General features: G+C 36.8%; 1 protein-coding gene across 1 annotated transcript; it reads left to right on the top strand.

Moving 5' to 3' along the window:
* Nucleotides 1-13,174: 13,174 nt before the first annotated feature.
* LOC110441381 (RNA-binding motif protein, X-linked 2-like) lies at nucleotides 13,175-21,006 on the top strand (the record flags this gene model as incomplete). Its single annotated transcript, XM_021484499.1, has 3 exons — nucleotides 13,175-13,256; nucleotides 18,484-18,642; nucleotides 20,721-21,006. Coding segments are annotated over exons 1-3 (459 nt in total), but the record flags the coding sequence as incomplete, so codon positions are not given.
* Nucleotides 21,007-21,860: the final 854 nt, after the last annotated feature.

Raw genomic sequence — 21,860 nt, 5'->3', positions numbered from 1 at the left:
ACAATTTGGCTGCCATGGCCGCTATTTTGCTACTAAGTTCTAATAGGCCGATCTCACTTAAAATTGGTCTAGGAATGATCAGCTCATGGTCCTGACAAAGTTAAGTTAACATTATACTATTTTTTACTCAAATTGGTACATATTTCAACAACAAAAATAAATACTGTAGACTCAGGTGACCGTTTAGGCCCATGGGCCTCTTGTTATATACAAGAGGCACATGGGCCTTAACGATCACCTGAGTCCTATAGTATAAATTTTTGTTGTTCAAATATGAAGTGGAGAAAATGATATCAATCATCCCTACCAAAATTTGAGTAAAAAAAAGTTTAGTATAACTTTAAGTTAAGTTTGTCAGGACAATGAGTTTACCATTCCTAGACCGAGTTTCAGTTAATTTGGCCTATTAGAACCTGATTTTAAGTTTTAAATAGTTTTTCAAAATGGTGGCCATATTGGATTTCTGATCGACCCCAAACATAACAACACTTTGTCAGGATCATGAGATGATCATTCCTACCACGTTTCAGTTGAATCGGCCTGGTAAACTTTACTTTAAGTTTGAAATAGTTTTTCAAAATGGCTGACCCTGGCGGCCATATTGGATTTCTGATCAACCCGAAAAATAACAACACTCTGTCAGGACCATGAGTCGATCATTGCTACCATGTTAAAGTTCAATCGGCCCAGTAGAACTTGACTTTAAGATTGAAATAGTTTTTCAAAATGGCTGACCCTGGTGGCCATATTGGATTTCTGATCGACCTGAAAATTGACAACACTTGTCAGGAACATGAGTTGATTAAACCCGAAGGGCCAAGTGAGATTATGGCATGGTGCAGCGTCCGGCATCCATCCGGCGTCAACTTTTTACTTTAAACAACTTCTTCTGAATAACCAAGAGGCCAAGGCTGATGATATTTGGCCAGTAGTATGCTGGGATGAAGGGCTACCAAGCTTGTCCAAATGAATGTCCTTGACCCACTTTCAAGGTGACAGGGGTCAAATGTCTTAAAATCTTCAAACGATTTCTTCTCAATAACCAAAAGGCATTGGGTACTGATATTGGGCCTGTATCGTGCTGGGATGAAGGGCTACCAAGTTTGTAAAAATGAATGACCTTGACCCACTTTCAAGGTGACGGGGGTCAAATGTCTTAAACTTTTCAAACAACTTCTTCTCAATAACCAAAAGGCCCAGGGTACTGATATTGGGCCTGTAGCATGCTGAGATGAAGGACTACCAAGTTTGTTACTCACTTTCAACCTAATGTCCTTGTTCGACATTCAAATGTTTAAATCTTTTAATAGGTTCTTATGAACAAACACTGATATTCTGGCTGTAGCTGTATTTTAGTCCACTTTTAAGATTACAAGTGTGAGATTAATACCAGGTGAGTGATGCAGGCCCATTGGGCTTCTTGTTCCTACAAAGTTTCAGTTAAATCGGCCAAGTAGAAATTGACTTTAAGTTTGAAATTGTTTTTCAAAATGGTCATTTTGGATTTCTAATCGACCCGAAAAATAACAACACTTGTTCAAGGAGATGGCAGTAACATTCCCATGAAGTATCAATGAAATCCCTTTGATGGTATTTCAGCTTAAAGTCATAGGAGTGTATTGATAAACGGAAATAGGAAGTTCACCCTAGTTGAAAATCCAATGTATGAATGTTGTGTATGTTTGTAATTGATAGAACAATGTGTTCTCTCAATATTTAAGTATTTCAAAGCAATCCAGGCATTAATTCAGCTTTTTTTTTTATCAATGAGTCACATGTGTCCATTTATCTGTACTTCAGGAAACCAGCTACCTATTTCACTCCTTTGAAGTTTTTATTATAAAATTTCAATTTTTTATCGTTTATAGATAATCTATTTTACACAATTTCAGCATTTATTAAATTGATATACATTAATGCAATACTAATGTATGGTAGTTTCATTGACATTATTTTGCAAAAACTCCATTTAAAATCCTTAAAATTCTGACAACCTATATATTTTTTGTGGCAGAAAAATTTCTTTACTTCAAAGCAATATAACTACAAAATTTGAAGAAATTCTACTGAGAAATGGTGACACAATCCTATTACCTTAAGTTGAAAATGTAAAATGTTAACGGACGAAGCACAACGGACGAAGACGGATAGCAATAGGTCACTGGAGCTAAAGCTCAGGTGACCTAAAAATGCAAATGGCCCAGGGATGATTTTTTCCATACCGCTTTTATTGAGGTTCTTTTGCCATGATTGCTTAAATAAACAGGTAAGCGATACAGGCCTCATGTTTTAACACGGCAATGGTCCTTGGCTTTTACAGCTACACGGATACCTTGCCTCGACATCTTCAGCTCATAAACATAAATGGAGGGAAATCTCAATAAATCTTCACACGTAATTTTTAAATGAACATAAAAAGGTGCTTAATTTCTCGCATACTTAAAACGGTACAGTTACATCTATTTGACATTTGATCCTATTAGTATTATTACTATGCATATGATGCTGAATCTGTGTGTTGCGTACCAAAGTATACTGGGGTCACTACGGCGGGTATTTCGCCATGTGCGTAGCAGGACAGTAAACGGTCCTATCTAGCCATCTTGGGGAGTTCACGCTGACCAGCGGATAAAATTAAATCTAAAAGCTATCTGATGGCCATATTGGAAACAATATTTGTGTTTTTTTCCTTTCAATATTTAGTTTTTTTCCAGATTTTCTGACAAGGAAAAGAAGTTGAATTGTTAATGATATTACAGAAACTAATTTTCTGTAGTGGAACTGGACTAGGTTTATCGTCGACGACCAGGTAGCTCGTCCGTCTAGAGTTCGGAGGGTCCCGCGTTCGAACCCGGTCTGGCCGTTATATTTCTCTTTCTCCTGTTACAAAATTGGCGAGGTTGCAAGTATATGGTCTATACATCAAAATTTATGACTATATATACAGTGTATAGTTTAATCCTTTTGACTGCAAACTGACAGAAAAGAAGGAAATATTTGTTCTAGTTTGATGGAATGAATATCTGATCAACAGAGTGTATTCGTTTTCAAGATGGCCACCAAAACATTCATTTTACTGCACAATCAGTTGTCGGATTCCCAGAAAACTTTCTTGCGATATCAATGGAATTCAGAGATTGTGTGTTTGTTTGATACTTTGTTTATATATATATTGTAAAGTTAGCCGCCCTTTAAATAATAATAATAATATTAATAATTGGAGGTTCTTGTATACCGCTTTATCACAACCTCATTCGTAGGTCGTCTCAAAGCGGTTCACAAATTATTATCTGTGGTTATATGGCCTTTGCAACTAGCCAGTACATTTCTCGACTCCCTGGGGAGCATACAGCTGGAGCTTCCATATCGGTGCTAACAGCTAGCATTCAACAATTCTAGCACTGCCCAACCACATACTCATTTACAGCTGAGTAGACTGGAACAAGCGGAGTAAAGTATCTTGCTCAAGGATACAACACAATGCCGTGCTGTGGCGCGAACCTGCAACCCTTTGGTCACAAGCCCGGCATCCTACCACTCGACTACCGTGCCTCCTTAAACAGCTGATGACATTTACAGATAATGTTTTGTAAGATGCAAGATTATGAAATGTGTTTGAATGACAGACATGACAAAAGAAGGAAGAGAAAAATGATGCAATGTTTTGAGTTCATTTTCAAACTCTTAATTCTAGATTCACAAGAAAACAACTAATTTCAAGCTTTATCGGAACTTCTTAGCCGTGGGTAGCAGCTGTTCTGGATTTTGAAGATTGCTATGATAGCGAAGATAATAAAGTATAATTGTATGAGCACACATTCCCATAGTTCTTTGACCAACTGGGCATTGGCAGTTAGTAATCTTTTATTGAATTACTATCATTTGGTGTCATGCTGTACTAAATCCAAACATTTAGTTTAATCTCCATTATCACTAAGCTGTTCACTGATATAGCCTGGAGCTAATGATAGCTGGTAGGTGCCGCACGTTATAGTCATCAAATATTCTGAATTGAACTCTGGAAAAGTGATTGAAGATGTATTCTTTACCAATTCTGACTTTGCTCTCTTTGAGCGAAACAGTTTGTTTTTGAAAGTTTTGTTTTTGAAAGTCGAAACTTCATCTGTTGTTCTGGTGATCTTTGGTAAATTGGCCCCCGCATCCCATTGAGACATGCAGTCACAATCTTTAGCACTTCCTCAATTATATCAATATAGCAATTTTATATTAGTTGAGTTCTAAAAAATGTCCAATGCATAAAGTGGCCATGATAAGATTCTACAATATCAGGATTTAGTAAGTGTCCTCTCAATGTTAGCCTGTAGATCCGAGTGTTGGCTCTGACCAGGCGTACGATATGAGGACATACTGGTATTAATACCAGATGCCTCTAACATTGGCAGGACATCTCTAAAGCCACGACCAACTACTACATTGTCGTCTTGCTCCAGCCATGTGAGCTTGTCTATGATGGGTTTTTTGCTGATCATTTTGGCTTCCATAGAATGGTCCTACTGTGTCCAAAATGTAGCCATCAGGTAGAGCTATGCTCATGACTAAGATAATTTCGCTTCTTTTGGCCACAGTAAGACATTCTCTGAAGCTTATGGTCAGCTTTTTTTTTAATATAAATATACGTACCATCTAGAATGGCAGTCACTCTGTCTACAAAATATGTTTCTGAGAATACAGTATTGTGTGAAAGTATATGTTCCCTGCTCAAATGGTCAGGACCAAGAAACATTAGAACTATAGATTTATTCTTGTACTACAGAATAAAATATGCCAAAAAGAGTGGAACACTGATTCCAGGAGATATCAGTTTTCATTTTAACCCAAAACAGTAAAAGAGCTTTTTGAAAATGTTTGGTATACAAGAGAAATAAAATAAGAATGAAAAATCCTGTATTTTACATTAAATTTTCACAAAATGAACGATCATATTATTTTAGCATCACATGAAAGACATTGTTCTCTCCCAAGTATAATAATGAAAAAAAAAGAAGTGTTTTTTCCGAAAAATACATTCAGGTTGATATTCCATTATCGGCCCCCATGCTGTAATTATGTTAAATAATCATCTAAATAATTAGTAGAGTGATTATAAGTAATTACTACTGATGTATAACGGATTGAAAAAGTAGCACTTCTGAAACGAAAGTTATGAGGGGACAGGTTCCTATGTAAATTTAACATAGCTGGAAACAGTCCCTTTGTGTATAGGTAAATAACACTTAACACACCTGTGTCGAATGCTGACAGCAGGAGGCCCAAGAAAACACCTTTATACCTGTGTCCAGGAATGGCGTCATGGGTACCTGAATTCAGTATGTAGATTGGTGTAGAGTATATGTGTCTTCCAATTTTCCATAACAATAACGTCCTCAGACTAGATAACGGGGAAATGAATAAGGATCAATTTCAAGGAAAATAGTCAATACAGTACAACAGCATCACCCGACAGATGAAGGACCACATTATGTATATTATATCTGATAAGATGGTTCAATGCAAAGTTACTAATAATTGTGAGACTTGAACGGACAGGTTCTCCCCCTGCAAGATTCTTCAAATTGGTGTATATATCTATGTGTTACAGATGTAGGATGTACACTTCCTATTTCTCTGGATTGCATAAAGAATAAAAATATGGAAATTATCAACTTCCCAATACCTCTATATTTAATGCAACCAATAAATGTCCAGGGTGATGATATTTGGATAGTAATATGCAGGGATGAAAGGCTACCATGTTTGTTCAAATGAATAACCTTCGCCCATATTCAAGGTCACAGGGGTCAATTGTCATGGCGCAGCGTCCGTCGTCCGTCCGTCTTCTCCGTCATCTTTTCCTTTAAAACACTAATAGCCCTAAATGGACCAGTAGATTATGACTAAATTGGGTCTGGAGCACCATTAGGCCAAGAGCATTTTTTTTTTAATAAACAGTGAATGTGGCCCTCTTGGGGGCAGAGGGGCGGGCCCAATAGGGGGAATAGAGGTAAAACCTTTAAAATCCTTCATCTTTATAGAAGAATAAAGGAATTTTATCCAAATTTAGTCTGGAGCATCGTTGGGCCAATGGGCCTTTTTTTTTTAATTTGATTTTTATTTTTATTTTAATGTACAATATACATCTTCATCAAATTAGCAATTATCATAATCATCATACATCAAGCATCATCCATCATAAACAATAGCCTCATTACCAACACATCTCACAGACATGCACCATCCTCATCATCATTCTCATCATCACTTTTTTTTTTATATAAAACAACATCTCATCATATTTCATACAATGCATCATCATCATATCATCATCATCATCATCAAAGCAATAGCATTGTATCGTTATAATCATACAGAGAAAAAAATACAAATCAACACTGGTCATTACCATAAATACTTGCATCATGTACATGTGTTCATCATCCTCACTGTTATTATCAAGAAACCAAGATCACCTTCCACATGTCACATGACTCTCACATCCTGACATCATACACATAAAGTTGAGGAAGCATACGCAGTAACAAAAAAAAAAACCCAATAAATTATCTATTGTATACCTACAGTGATAAATAAGATCAGATTTACATGAATGTATATTGCACTTTATTGGCTGGACAGACAAATAGAATGTAGAAAGAATTAAAGGCGTTTAAAGAAAAGAAAAGAAAACGAGAAAAAGAAATAGAAACAAAGTGGAAGAACAGGTTGGGAGGTAGATATATATAGACAAGACATAATATTTTCAGCTTTGCCAAGGGCTGGGAGAAGCCTACTTGATATATGAATAACAATAACACTGGTACTACTACTACTAATTTACAAGTAAAAAACAGCATGAGTACTCTATATTATAAATCAATTAACTTTTTCCATTTACGCCATTCTATATCAAATTTTTCCTTCACAGAGTCGCCCTTACCAGTTGCAATATATTTTTGAACTCTATAATTGTCTTTAATTATGTTAATTAATGAATTTATATGTAAAGAATTGTGTAAACATCTCATTCTGTATATGTACTGCTTGATAATAATGATAATTTCATTATCAACCCTGTTGACAGGAGGATGATTAAAAGATAGCAATCCAAAGAGAAAAGATTTTTTGTTTATTGAAAAAGGAATAAGTAATGCCTGTAATAGCATTTCAAAACTTTGTAGTAAATTCTGTACTTCATTACATTCCCACAAAATATGAGTGATAGTTTCTCTTTCAGAATTACATAAAATACAAAAAGGGGAGGTAACCAGGCCAATTTTACAAAGGAAAGAATTTGTTGTCAGGATGTGATGAACCACTCGGAACTGAAACCACTGAAGCTTTGTATTTTTTGTAGCTTGGAAAGGAATTTTGAAAAGTTTGGCCGACTCTGTATCAATTATATCATCAAAAATTTGGTTACATTTCATTTTACCAGTTGGTATTGGATTATTCCTAATCAAATCATTATAAAACATTTTTGAACCTCTGGCATACTTGAAAAAAGGTTGTATATTTACTGGTATAAAGGGGGCAACTATGTTGGATTTTGTTAGATCATAAGCTGAGATAAACCCCTTTATTGAAGATGTGAAGATGTGGTACTGCAGAAAATTTGTCGCAATCTGATATTTAAGTGAAAACTCATTAAGGGTATAAAAAGAACCTGCAGAAGCATCTTTTAAAACATCATATATGTTAACCACGCCTTTCTTATACCAATCCCTGTAAAAATAGTTTTGTTTTTAACATATGTTTTTGTTATACCAGATTGGTATTTTCAAGAGTAACTCATCCTTTCCTAAGTTGTCCTTTCGCAAACTGTATTTATACCATGATCTAAAAACATCTCTCCAAAATTGGTTTTTACATTTATTCTTGCATAATTGTATATATTCCCTACCACAATTTGCCAGCAAATCAGTATCGGTATGAGTTTTCAAGATAGCCTGCCATTTCTCAGTAGTTTGGAATAATCTTCTTATCCAACTTAATTTTAAAGAACATATGAAAGCATCTATATCAATCACCTTTAGTCCTCCATTCACATAGTCTTGAATGATAACATCTCTCTTGATTTTATCTGACCCACCATTCCATAAATGTTGGAACAGGATAGAATTCAACTTTTTCAGAAAGTTTTCATTTGGATTTGGAAGTGAAATAAAAAGGNTGAAGATTTACACTAAACTCAATTCCCAAAAGTGTAAATTTGCTTTTACCCCACTGTAACTGGAGATTCGGTAAAAAGGTTTCTTCACTAAACTTTTTATTACCAATCCAAACTACTTGTGTTTTTTCTACATTAATTTTCAATCCAGAAATTTTGGCATACTCATTAAGTTCATCAATTGCTTCTTTCAGAGATTTTTCTGATCCATCCAAGATAAGTGAGGTATCATCTGCATATTGGGATACTGATATTGGACAATTATCAATTTCTATATCTTGAATGTTATCATTATTTCGTAATCTGAGGGCCAAAATTTCAACACAGAGTATAAATAAATATGGGCGATCGGGTCCCCTTGATGACAACCTCGTTTAATATTAAGAGAAGACGACAGATTACCGCCCTGATTAATGACTGAATAAGCATTTTTATGTAAAGTTTTAACCCAAGATGAAATACCTTTACCAAAACCAAAGAATTTTAAGACTTTATCAATAAAACCAAAAGACACTGAATCAAAAGCTTTATCAAAATCTAACGTCAATAACATTCCAGGAATATCATTTTCTTCAGTATATTGCATTATATCATATATAAGCCTTGTGTTTACACCTATATATCGCCCAGAAAGAAAACCAGTTTGATCCCTAACTATCAACTTGTCCAAAACAATTCTAATCCTATAAGCTATACCTGATGCAATTTTGTAAACAATATTTAACAATGATATAGGCCTCCAATTTCTAATAAAATGTCTGGGTTTATCTGCCTTTGGTATACAGGTAATAATTCCCTGCCTTTGAGTTATAGATAATTCCCCCCTATAATAACCATAATTAATTGATCTAGCAACAAAATGCCCTAATTTTCTCCAAAAACATTTGAAAAATTCTGTTGTAAACCCATCAACCTGGACTTTTTTTTATTCTTCATGTATTTTAATGTTTTACCAGCTTCCTCATAAGTAATTATAGTATAGTAAATTGTAAATCAAGGTCCAATATATTTTCAAGGTTATCTATTTTGTAGACTGGTAGACAATATTGTTTCTTAACATTATCTATACAATTGTTTATAATGTTTAAGTACTCTATATCTTGTAATAAAGAATTATTCATTTTCCATAAACCCCTCCCCTTCTTAAATTCATTTATTTTCATTGTAATTTTAGGGAACGAATGGTCTGATCGATAACCTGGGTCTACACTTGAAAGATTGACACTAGGAAGTAGATTTTCTGAAATAAGAAAAAAATCAAGACGAGCTTGTCTAATAGGATTACTTTTCCTCCATGTATATCTCCTAGTTTCTTCATGGTGTTCTCTGAAAATATCAACCAAATTAAAATGATCTATTATCTCTAAAAGTTTGTTTCTAGCCTGAGGGTTATTTAAGTTTTTATAGTTTTTATCATAATCAAACTCAGGTTTTAAGACTAGATTAAAATCACCACAAATAATAACCTTAGTATTATCAAAAATTTCAATAGCTTCAGATACCTTGTTGTAAAAATCTGGGTTATCTTGGTTTGGGCCATATATATTAATCAAAGTAAAGTGTAAATCTTCTATTTCAATGTCTAATGCTAAAAAATTACCAGTTGAATCTTTCTTTTCTGTATGTACTTTAGATTCGAAATTATTACTCAACAGGATAGTCACTTCTCTTGCATTTGATCTAAACAAGTTAAAAAAAAACAATCATATCCCCTACTCCCATAACATGAGAGGGCGCTGGTCGGCCTTTTTCCAATCGGATATGATTTTGCCGACTGTTACACGGCGCCTGTCAAAAGTTTTTCGACGTGTAAAACCTCTAACATTGTTGGAGTATCATATCCCCATTCATTTCTTATTAAGTCTTCCTTTTCAGGCGTAAAATGGGTATCTTGTAAACAATAAATATTATACTGTTTTTCTCTAAGGTACGTAAATACATCCCTGCGTTTAAATCTATCCGACAACCCTTGACAATTAGCCGAAATTAATGTCACACCGGTACCTGTATCTGCCACCACGAGGGTACGTTATCGAATTTAAAACATTCTACCATCCCAAAGAAGAGTAGTCGAGAGAGAAGAAAGGACATGTATTGACAAAGTACAGAAGAAACGAATAAAGAAGCAAACATTGAAAATAGGGGAAAGTATAAAATCATTATTGAAATGATCTAGGTCTTTGCTTACTACAAACCTACGTACTTTCTAGTAACAGTGTTTACATACAGCCGCTCCATAGACCGGAAATAGAATACTTATAATAAAACCGCAAACCGGAATTAAGTTCATGATAAGTCACAAAATAAGGCTACGCATAGATCCGGAACTAATACAAAGATAATAAAAATATGTAAAAATAAGAGGGAAAAAACTCAAATGTTTTGTTTCACCACGCATATTCCAAAAGTACGTTTATTTATGATGCGTTCCTATATATTTACATTATACTCGGAATATATGAGAGGTAAAAAGAATACTGTAATACTGTAAATGGTTAGGTTGAGTCCACTTACCGGGTTACCTGTATTCTGCTCACTGCCCATCATCCGGTGTATTAATCCGCACAGACACACACATACTAGCTATACTATAAGTAACACAGGTGCACGATCGGCGGCACAGTATGTGCCTTTAATGTCCGTTACCGACCGTAACCTATGTACATACACAAAAAACACTTATTTCAAACAAAATTACCATTGTCTTTTAAATAATCCTCTTTCAGTGGAGTGTCGTAATTAAGTCTGCGTTTAGTCCCATTCTGTTACACAGCGAACATCTTACCATCCACGCTATATGTATTCTTCACACAGTTCAACTGATAATTGAAGATTTGCTTTTGTCAAGTCCTCGAAAATTACATAACCAGTGTTTTTCAGATTCCTGCGCTTGTGGAGAATGTCATGTTTTATCCGTCTCCTGGTGAATTTCACAATAACGTTCCTGGGCTTATTTTTCTGGAATTTTCCCAACCGATGTGCGATGTTAATGTCATCTTTACTAAGCCGTTCATCTAGCTTGTCTTTCACGAATCCGACCACTTTTTTCACACACTCTTCTACAGACTCCCTCTCAGAGACGTCCTCTAGCCCGATAATCCGGATGGAGTCCTTTCGTCCGTGTTGTTCAAGGTAGTTCATCTTTCCGTCTAAGTTCCCCTGTAGCTCGCTACAACGATTTTCAAGTTTATCTACAGTTCTTCTTAAGTCCTCATTTTCACTCTCCATATCAAAAATCTTTCCTTCTAGGCGGTCAGTCAATTGCAACACCTTGACCTCTTCACTAAAGTCTCTCCTCAGGATACTTAGTTTACTATGCAAATATTCTCGCGTCAGCAGTGAGGAGAGCGTACTTGTAATCTCGTCAAGCCTCTCGTCTACAGTTTTCTTGACCTTTCCATCATGATCCGATTCACTTTGTCTTGTTGTCCTTGCATGTGACTTCACTTTTCCTGGACCAGACATGGTTAAGCTGAGAAATGTACACTATATTAACAGCCCTAACACACAGCGATACATGTATGTCCTATAGTGATACCAGTACGTGGTAAGTAGTAGTCACCGTGGGGGACTCAGTTCATTGTCAATTTCCAAAGTGGCCAAAAAAGTATTTATCGCTAAGTCCGTACCCACGTGACCACGTGACCCCCAATGGGACTAAATTTTGTATAAACGATTGGTGTGGCCCTCCCTGGGGCCGGGTGGGTCCAAATAGGGGAAATAGAAGTAAAACCTTTACAATCCTTCTTTTACCATAGGGATTAAGGGATTTCATCCCAATTTGGTCTGGAGCATCCTTGGGCCGAGGGGACTCAGTTTTGTATAATTTGTGAGTTTGGACCCTCTGGGGGCAGAGGGGCGGGGTCCAATAGGGGAAATCGAGGTAACATCTTTGACATTCTTCTCCTACCGTAGGGATAAGGGATTTGATCCTAATTTGGTCTTGAGCCGCCTTGGGCCAAGACGACTTAGTTTTGTATAAACGGTGGGTGTGGCCCCTTTGGGTGCAGAGGGGCGGGGCTCAAAAGAGGAATTTGAGGTTTAAATCTTTAAAATCCTTCTCCTTCTGTACCATTGGAGAGATTTTATCCAAATTTGGACTGGAGCATCCATGGGCAAAGGGGTCTAAATTTTGTGTAAATGGTGGGTATAGTCCCTCTGGGTGCATCTGACCTGGAGCATCCTTGGGTGAAGTTTTTTTTTATAACTGGAAGGTGTGGCCCCTTTGGGTGCAGAGGGGCGGGGCCCAATAGGAAAATTTGAGGTTGAAATCTTTAGAATCCTTCTTCTTCTGAACCATTGGATGTATTTTATGTAAATAAGAATATTTCCCCGTGGTTGTTTTATTATCCAGGTGAGCGATACAGGCCCTCTGGGCAAATGCATTACCTTCATACATAAACTTGAAATGACTCCTTCTAAATAATAAAAATGCATGCTCAGATGAAGAGCTTTCAAGTTTTCATGTGAATGACCTTGACACACTTTCAAGGACACATCTTGTCATTTGTTACTTAATCTTTAATAATCATCTTCTCAATTAACAAAAGGTATAGGGTGGTTGTATTTGTCAAGTTGCATTCTGGGATGAAGGGCTATAAAATAAAACGGACAAAGACTCCAAGGTTGGAGCGATTTAACTGTCCGTGTGCGGACTTAATGTCATTGTTTGACTTTCAAGGTCGCAGGGGTCAAATGTGCTTAAATCTTAAAAAGCTTCTTTTTAATAACTTTGAGTCAAGACACTGATATTTTGCCTATAGCTTCTTTACCACTTTTAAGGTTACAATTGTGAAATCAAAACCAGTTGAGCGGTGCAGGCCCATTGGACCTCTTGTAATTTAAAAAAAATGACAACAATATCTCCTATCCGTCAGGAATAACACATCACTAATGGCCATCCGTCTAGGAAAGTTTTGTTTTGGATAAATTAAATAGCCTTGTTTTTTTTACTGATCTACTTTTACTTTCACTTTCTACTAAACATCCATTTCCGGTTGAGAAATACGCAACTGCGGCTGAAGTTTGTGCCGTACGAAAGGCATCGTTAGGTTGAAGATTATACATTTTAGGCAAAGATGAACCCTTTAACGTGAGTATTCCTATCACAGCTTCGTCATATTGATAGATGATTTTCACAGTAGACCTACTAACGTTGGTATTAACGATCAGTCCGAACACTCGGATGGATAAATACCGAGGATCTATTGGGATAACCTTGCGAGCGTCCTAATGTGTATCAAACCACGCTGTATATATCATCTTCGCTAACCGGTCGAACCTAGGGCCTGCTCGTGTATGTGGAACAAACTGTTGTCTGTTTTTTAAATGTAGGGAGTTTAGTACGCATGCGATACTTAGCTTCGGTTGGTAGGGAGTGTAATTCCTGTAGGAACTCTATCTAAATCAGAGATTAATAACGATTATAAATCGCTGATTTAGATAGAGTTCCTACAGGAATTAGTAGGGAGTGATGCTTTAAATGCCTCTATTCCTTGCGCCTCGACTGTGTTATCGTTCAGGTGGTTCCATTCTGTGTCTGTTCACACCAAGAATGAGTTTCTGTATTGTTCTGTATTGCTGTCGGGTATTATTGTGACTGCTCTGTTATTGTTCATGATAGAATTTGGAATTGGTCTTGTCTCTCGATGTCTCGCAGTCCTGGAATTTACGCTGTCATGTTTTCCTTTTCTCGTGCTGGCGTATGACTGCTCTGTTATCGTTCCTGATTGAATTTGGAATTGGTCTTGATGTCTCACAGTCCTCGCAGTCCTCGAATTCATGCTGTCATGTTTTCCTTTTCTCATGCTGGAAATGAATGAAGTCTTTGCTAGGCATTGATAAGGCATTGATGGAATTTGCTCCTTCATGATTTTATATACCAGAATGTTAATCTCTGTTGTTTTCGTCTTTATGCTAACGTTACTGTAGTGCAGGCAAATTCACCATGCACCCAAATTCACCCTGTGACGAAAATGCCATATGCCGTCATAATACATAAGATGTGACGTAAATAACGTCGCCATAGTCTTCAACACAGTTAAAGCCTTCAAATATTTTGACAAGAAGAGGTATAAGAAGGGAAAAGCTATACTTTTAATCAAAACAGTTATGAAATATCTTGTAACAGAACAAATCTTAAAAAATTGGTCTGTGCGACGGACATCACGTCAACTAAACTCATTAATCTGAGGCCATGCAGTTGGTTGTTGTTTAGTGTAAATTTATTACATACATATGAAAATACCCATATCTTAACGCTATTTTTTTTTTTCTACCAGTGTACTTTGGTACATGTACAATGTACTGACGATCCACTGCAAGTTTATGGAAATGACGATTGGAAAGATTCGCGATTTGATAATTCGTCAGTTTTAATTTTCATGCAATGTGTATTTAGAATACAATCAACCAGTATCTTTTTAAAAGTATTGTCTGCGTCTTACGTTCAACAATCTTACAACGCTTAAATTAAAATATCATCTAGAAATTTTCTAGATTTATATCTGAAAGGAATTTGTTGTCGGCCTGCAAGTGCTGCTGTACAATCGCATGCTGGTTGTACGTTGAGACCTACAGTTACCATAGACTGAATTTTACATGAAAAAGTAAGTACATTTACAACACCTGTCCGGGCAATCTTTGTTGAATAAGTTTTCAAGCCCAAGAAAATCGTTTTAAATTGTCAGATATGTCCCGTTGACGTGCAAGACTATCGGAGACGTACATGTGACAAATTATCCAAAAAGTCGGGGGTGGGGGGTAATCAGTTTCTTCCAAGTTACCGAAAACTAACTATCACAACTAAGAAAAGCCATGTATTTCAATGTTAATCATTGTTACACACACACATTTGGAGCTGTTCGTATCAGTACAGCTTGTGTAACATAAACATACAAGATTTTACATTTAAACATTTAGATTACTTGTAAATTAGTTAAATGTTTGAAGGTGGCAAAACTGCCTGCAACTTTGAGCAAAACCACGGAAGGCCTGATGACGTCACAAATGTTGCTGCGTGATTACAACAATGTTTATTTATAGGCATTTCAGGTGAACTTCTTCTGTACTGGTACTCGTCGGCATTTTGATACATGCCTATTTGGTCGAATTATTAACAGAAACCCTTACTAATGTGACGAATTTGCCTTCACTGACGCTAGTGATGGAAGTTGTGGCTCTTTGAGTAGTTTTGTCATGAATCCCTTTTCCCTTGTTCTGTATAGTCGCTCTGGATGAAACACGCCCCTCTATGTTGAACACTTTCCAATTTATGTATGGGTCCCAGATTATGGCTCGATTCGTATTCCAGGATGGATCTGAAAAGGGCAATGTATGCTGTCTTTCTACATTCTCTGGGACAGTGTTGTAGTTTGTGCGTAGGAAGCCTAGGGTGGAACTGGCCTTTTTTCTAAGAACAGAACTATAGCATTACCCTCGGGGTGAGTGTCGCCATGAGTATCAGCGTGAAAATGTTGAAGTTTTACCTGCAAGTTATTTAGAAGCTTGTCATTCATTAAACATGTGCACTAGGATGGTGATATTTGGCATGGAGGTTCCTGTGCCCCCGGTATAATATTGATGTAGTGAAGTGAAAATTTATGAATAATTTCAAATTTTGATTTTTTGTACTTAACTTTTTTTAAACACATCAATGTTAAAGTTTTACCTGCAAGTTATTTAGACGCTTGAGGATGCTCATATTTGGCATTGAGGTTCCTGTGGGATATACTATTGATGTAGTGTTCAAAGTTAAAATTAATAAATAATTTCAAATTTTTGAAATTTTCGACCTGTTTTGTACTTTACTTTTTTTAAGGTCATCAATGTTTAAAGTTTTAACTGCAAGTTATTTGGAAGCTTGTCATTCATTAAATATGTGTACTAAGATGCTGATATTTTTGCAGAGAGGTTCCTGTGCGGTAAAATATTGATGAAGTGAAGTTAAAATTAAAAAATAATTTCACATCAAATAAGCTGGTATGTTTTTTGCTCTTTCTTCTTATTAATTAATACAAAGAATGTAACATTTTTTGGCATTAAATTTCATCCCCCAGTTTGTAGTCCAAGTTTTGAGTTGTTTAAGGTCGTCTTGAAGTGCTTCATGGTCTGTGTTCGAGGTTGTTTCTCTCTGCGAAAAGCCTGACCGTTGATTTCGCAGAGTCTGGCAAGTCATTTATGTGGCAAAGGAAAAGTAGGGGTCCTTGTACTGTTTCTTGTGGGACTCCGACTTAACAGTGGCCTCTTCAGAGAGTTCTCCTTCTATGGGCTACTCGCATCTTCCTGCCAGTTACGAAGGTTTTTAGCCATTGATGCAGAGGTCCTCTGATCCCATATGACTCCAGCTTGTGGAGTAGTCTGTCATGGGGAATGGTGTCCAAGGCCTTGGGGAAGTCAAGTATTGCCATGTCCACTTGTTTGCCACGGTCAAAAGATCTCAGTAGGTCGTCAATGGTGGTAATGAGTTGTGTTTCACATGAGTATCCTGATTGGAAGCCATGGTTGTCCAGATGGTCCAATATATATGTTTGTATATACATGATGTGTTCTAGGATTTTGCACTGATGTTGGTAATACCGGACGATAATTTGCTGCTGGGTGTTTGTCTCCCTTTTGTAAGATGCAGGAAATGTTTGTCAGTGACTGGTGTTATCTATAAATGTTTGCACTTAGCCAGTCTACTGGTAGCTCACCGGTTGTTAGTGTGGTCTTGTGTCAGAATGGGTGCTATGTGGTCTGCACACTCTTTTAGAACACGATTTGGAATGTTATTTGGACCTAAACTAAGGTGTTCAATGTAATTTTACATGTTTAGGGGTTTAGATCAATTTTCGGTAAAAATGACAACCCCAATGATCATGTATATGAGAAGGAAAGCTCTCGATGTTGAAAAGTCGACCTCACTTAACTTTCTTACATCAAAAACATCATTTCTTGTTGATGTATGAAAAAATGCTTAACACCGTTGGAAAGATGGATAATTTTTCTTTTAAAAACCTCTTATAATAATATGCCTTAAAATGTGTTCTCCTGAGGAATGATCTCCGTTTTCTCAAACAACAAACGCCATTTCAGAGTTTCCAATTTTTTGCAGTCATCGTGCCACTTTTTGTATATTCATGAAGTTGACGTCAGCCTAGTGGCGAAATATGCAGTGTTGATTGGCTGGTTATTTTAGTGAAAAATGGCTGTGTTTCCAGCCAATCACACCGAGGGTCTAGGCTTGTGGCTGAGATCAACCTCATTAATGTACAAAAAGTGGCTCGATGACTGAAAAACTTTTAATTGAAAGTTATCCGGTATATACCTGTTAGCTGTGGTGGTGTGTATGTACATGTTAGCTGTGGTCGAGGTCTTGCTTTATAGGCCTGTATATTCCATCGCGATTCTTTTTCATGAACGCAACAGATTGGCATGGCTTTGTGAAAAGTTTTTTGCTCATCTGGTGTGAAGGTGAGTTATCTACTGTTTCTTTTCTTTTAAAATGCTACTAGCCCAGAAAGACAGAAGGGATTATCACCAAACTTGGTCTGGAGCATTATTGGTCAAAGGGGATTCAAATAATCATGTAAAAATAGAGTGTGTCTCCACTTCCCCCACAAAGAATGTAAAGAGTACTAAATTCAGGTCATTGACTGTAACCTTTACCTCCAGATTAAAGGTTAAATACTCCAGGTTAAAGGTCAAACACCGCCAGGTTAAAGGTTAAATACCTCCAGGTTAAAGGTCAAACACCACCAGGTTAAAAGTTAAATACCTCCAGGTTGAAGGTTAATACCTCCAGGTTGAAGGTTAATACCTCCAGGTTAAAGGTTAAGTACCTTCAGGTTAAAGGTTAAATACCTCCAGGTTAAAGGTCAAACACCGCCAGGTTAAAGGTTTAACACATCCAGTTAACAGGTTTAATACCTCCAGGTTAAAGGATAAGTACCTTCAGGTAACTGGTTTAATACCTCCAGGTTAAAGGTTAAATACCTCCAAGTTAAAGGTTAAATACCTCCAGGTTAAAGGTTTAACACATCCAGGTAACAGGTTAAATACCTCCAGGTTGACGGTTAAGTACCTCCAGGTTAAAGGTTAAATACCTCCAGGTTAAATGTCAAACACGGCCAGGTTAAAGGTTTAACACATCCAGGTAACAGGTTAAATACCTCCAGGTTGAAGGTAAAGTACCTTCAGGTAACTGGTTAAATACCTCCAGGTTAAAGGTCAAACACCGTCAGGTAACAGGATCAATAAGTGCAAAACAAATGCACATATGGCTAATAGGGGAACATGATTTTATTCACTTTTTTTTTTTTATTAAAATTTATTGACAGAAATGTAAGGAATACTCAGGAGCTGAACAAGAAGGAGTTGGAGCTTGGACTGATTGGAAAGAAGTCGTGGCATGACAAGTATAAGGACAGTGCCTGGGTATTCCTAGGAGGACTCCCCTACGAACTCACTGAGGGCGACGTCATATGTGTGTTTTCACAGTAAGTATGAACTCACTGAGGGTGACGTCATATGTGTGTTCTCACAGTAAGTATGAACTCACTGAGGGCGACGTCATATGTGTGTTCTCACAGTAAGTATGACCTCACTGAGGGCAACATCATATGTGTGTTCTCACAGTAAGTATGACCTCAATGAGGGCGACGTCATATGTGTGTTCTCACAGTAAGTATGACCTCACTGAGGGCAATGTCATTATTGTGTTCTCATCGTACATGTAAGTACGTGATGAGGGTGACATCATATGTGTGCTCTCACAGTAAGTATGACCTCACTGAGGGAAATGTCATATGTGTGTTCTCAGAGTAAGCATGATCTTACTGAAGGAAATGTCAGATGTGTGTTCTCACCGTACATGTAAGTACCTGCTGAGGGCGACATCATATGTGTGTTCTCACAGTAAGTATGACCTCATTGAGGGCGAAAACAGCTGCATTCTCACAGTAAATATGATCTCAAGGAGGGTGTTGTGATATACACATGTTCTCACAGTAAATATGATCTCAAGGAGGGGGTTGTGATATACACATGTTCTCACAGTAAATATGATCTCAAGGAGGGTGGTGTGATATACACATGTTCTCACAGTAAATATGATCTCAAGGAGGGTGTTGTGATATACACATATGTTCTCACAGTAAGTATGATCTCAAAGAAGCCTCATCTGTGTAATTCACAGTAAGTATGATATAAGGTATGGCAGCATTATTTAGGGAAAAAATAACCTCATTGAGGTCAACATCTGAAGTGTCCCACATTAGCGTATGCCTTGTAGAAGGTGACACAGATGTTGACTAAGTGTTAAGTAAAATCACAGTGGGTGACATTTGCATTATCACAGTAAGTATGACCTCATTAAATGACATTATTCATGATATATTGATATGTGTCAGTTTCATTTATCTTATCTGTGCTTTCTAAGTGTTAAAAGAAGTTTTTAGGTCACCTGAGCTACCGTAAATTTGCGGGTATAGTGATCGCTTTCCGTCCGTTGTCATCCGTCGTAAACTTTTTACATTTTCGACTTCTTCTCAAGAACCAGTGGATGGAATTTTTTCAAACTTGATGAGAATCATCCTTGGTAGATGAGGCTACAAAATTGTAAAATTGGGATTCCTACCCAAACCCCTGGGGCCAGGGTGGGGCCCCAAAGGGAAAATAAACCAATATTTCAAAAATCTTCTTCTCCAGACTCTGAGGTACTACAGTCAATTTCCTTGCATGGATGGAAAGATCATCAGAATCTTTATTTAAATTGTAAATTTCAGTACCCCCAGGCCATCTGTTCTTCCCTAGGGAGGGGGTAAAGTTTACTTTAGTTTATATAGGGAAATAACACTTTTGGGTATATTTTGACAATTTTCGGTAGGAAATTATTCTTGCTTAGTGAGAATCATCCATGCAAGAAGATGGTATCAAATCGTAAAATTGGGATTCCTACCCCAACCTCAGGGGCCAGGGGCGGGGCCCCAAAGGGAAAATTAACCAATATTTCAAAAATCTTCTCCACACTCAAAGGTACTACAGTCAATTTTTTTTGCATGGCTGAAAAGATCATCAGGGGCTTTGTTAAAATTGTAAATTTCAGTACCCCCCGCTATCCGTTCCCCCTTTGGGAGGGGGTTTAAGTTTACTATAGTTTATATAGGGAAATAACACTTTTGGTAAATTTTATCCATTTTCAGCAGGAAACTATTCAAACTTGGTCAGAATTATCTTTGGTGGACGAGTGGATTACACGGGAAAATTTACCAATATTTTAGAATTCTTTTCCTTTGATTTCACTTAGTTTACATGTTGATTTCCACATCACATCTCCACAATGAAATTGAGCTACCAGTACCTATAAAATAACTCAGGTGACCGCTAAGGCCCTTGGGCCTCTTGTTCAGTAATCTGTTGGACTGAAAAAGGACCTCAAGAAGTCAATACAATGATTCTATTTCATTGGATACCGTTCTAAAAATAACAATGCCAATTCACCAAAGCAATTGTAAGAAATTATCAATGAATTGATGAACTGTTGCTTTCATTAATTTTTTCTTCCCTGTGTTTCTAGGTACGGTGAGGTAGTGAATGTCAATCTGGTCCGTGACAAAGCGACTGGCAAGTTTAAAGGCTTCGGTTTCTTGTGCTACCAAGACCAGCGCAGTACAGTGTTGGCAGTCGACAATCTAAACGGTTTCAGTGTAAGTTATATACTTCCGCCAAAACCGGTACAAATTGTACTCCCAGATCTAAAATTGCTGACCAAGGATGCTTTGGAGAAATTGCATGTTCCCTTGAGCCACATAAATACTGCTACCATTAGTCTGATTAGTAAAAGTCCGTATTATACTGCCACTGTATGTCCAGCCAGAGCTCTGTCAAAGAACACAAACATCGATATGCATTTGCATTAAGATCTTACGTAATTAAATTTATAAACAAATACCACTTTTAATTAATAAATGCTATGTTAAAATGTTTCAAATCTTTAAACGACATCCTCTGAATAACGATGAGGCCCTGAATGATAATATTTAACCATAAGCATGCTTTGATGAAGGGCTACCAAGTTTGTTAAAATGAATGACCTTCACTTGTATTCAAGATCAAATATGTTTAAAATGTTTAAACGACTTCTTCTGGATAATCAAAAGGCCCAGGATGAAGATATTCGGCCATTAGCATGCTTGGATGAACGGCTACCAAGTTTGTTCAAATGAATGACCTTGACTTACAAAGTCACAGGGTCAAACTACTTCTTCTGATTATTCATGAGGCCCAGAATGTTGATATTTGGATGAAGGGCTATCACATCATTTGAATGACCTTTACCCACTGTCAAGGTCACATTTGGTTAGAAATGTCATTATGACATGATGATGATGATGATGATGATGATGATGATGATGAAGGCGACGATGAAGTCATTCATTTTATGATGATAAATAAGCTGATGATGTTGAGTGAAGTGAGTGTTATGCTAAACCATGAGTAAGTCTCCAGTTGTGTGTGTGAGTGCGTGTATATGTATGTATGTCATGTTAAATGTCTTGTTGTGGTTTTTTTTTTTAATTTTTTTTTTTTATGTATATACAACAATTAGTAAATAACGGTAAGTTAAGTATCTAGTTTTGTCCGTGACTGTTGTATTATCTGTAAGGTGTATCTAGTGTTATCTATAAGGTGTATCTAGTGTTATCTATAAGGTGTA

The sequence above is a fragment of the Mizuhopecten yessoensis genome, unplaced genomic scaffold, assembly GCF_002113885.1.
Source record: "Mizuhopecten yessoensis strain PY_sf001 unplaced genomic scaffold, ASM211388v2 scaffold715919, whole genome shotgun sequence".
Classification (NCBI taxonomy): Eukaryota; Metazoa; Mollusca; class Bivalvia; order Pectinida; family Pectinidae; genus Mizuhopecten; species Mizuhopecten yessoensis.
This window is presented reverse-complemented; position numbering and strand designations above follow the sequence as displayed.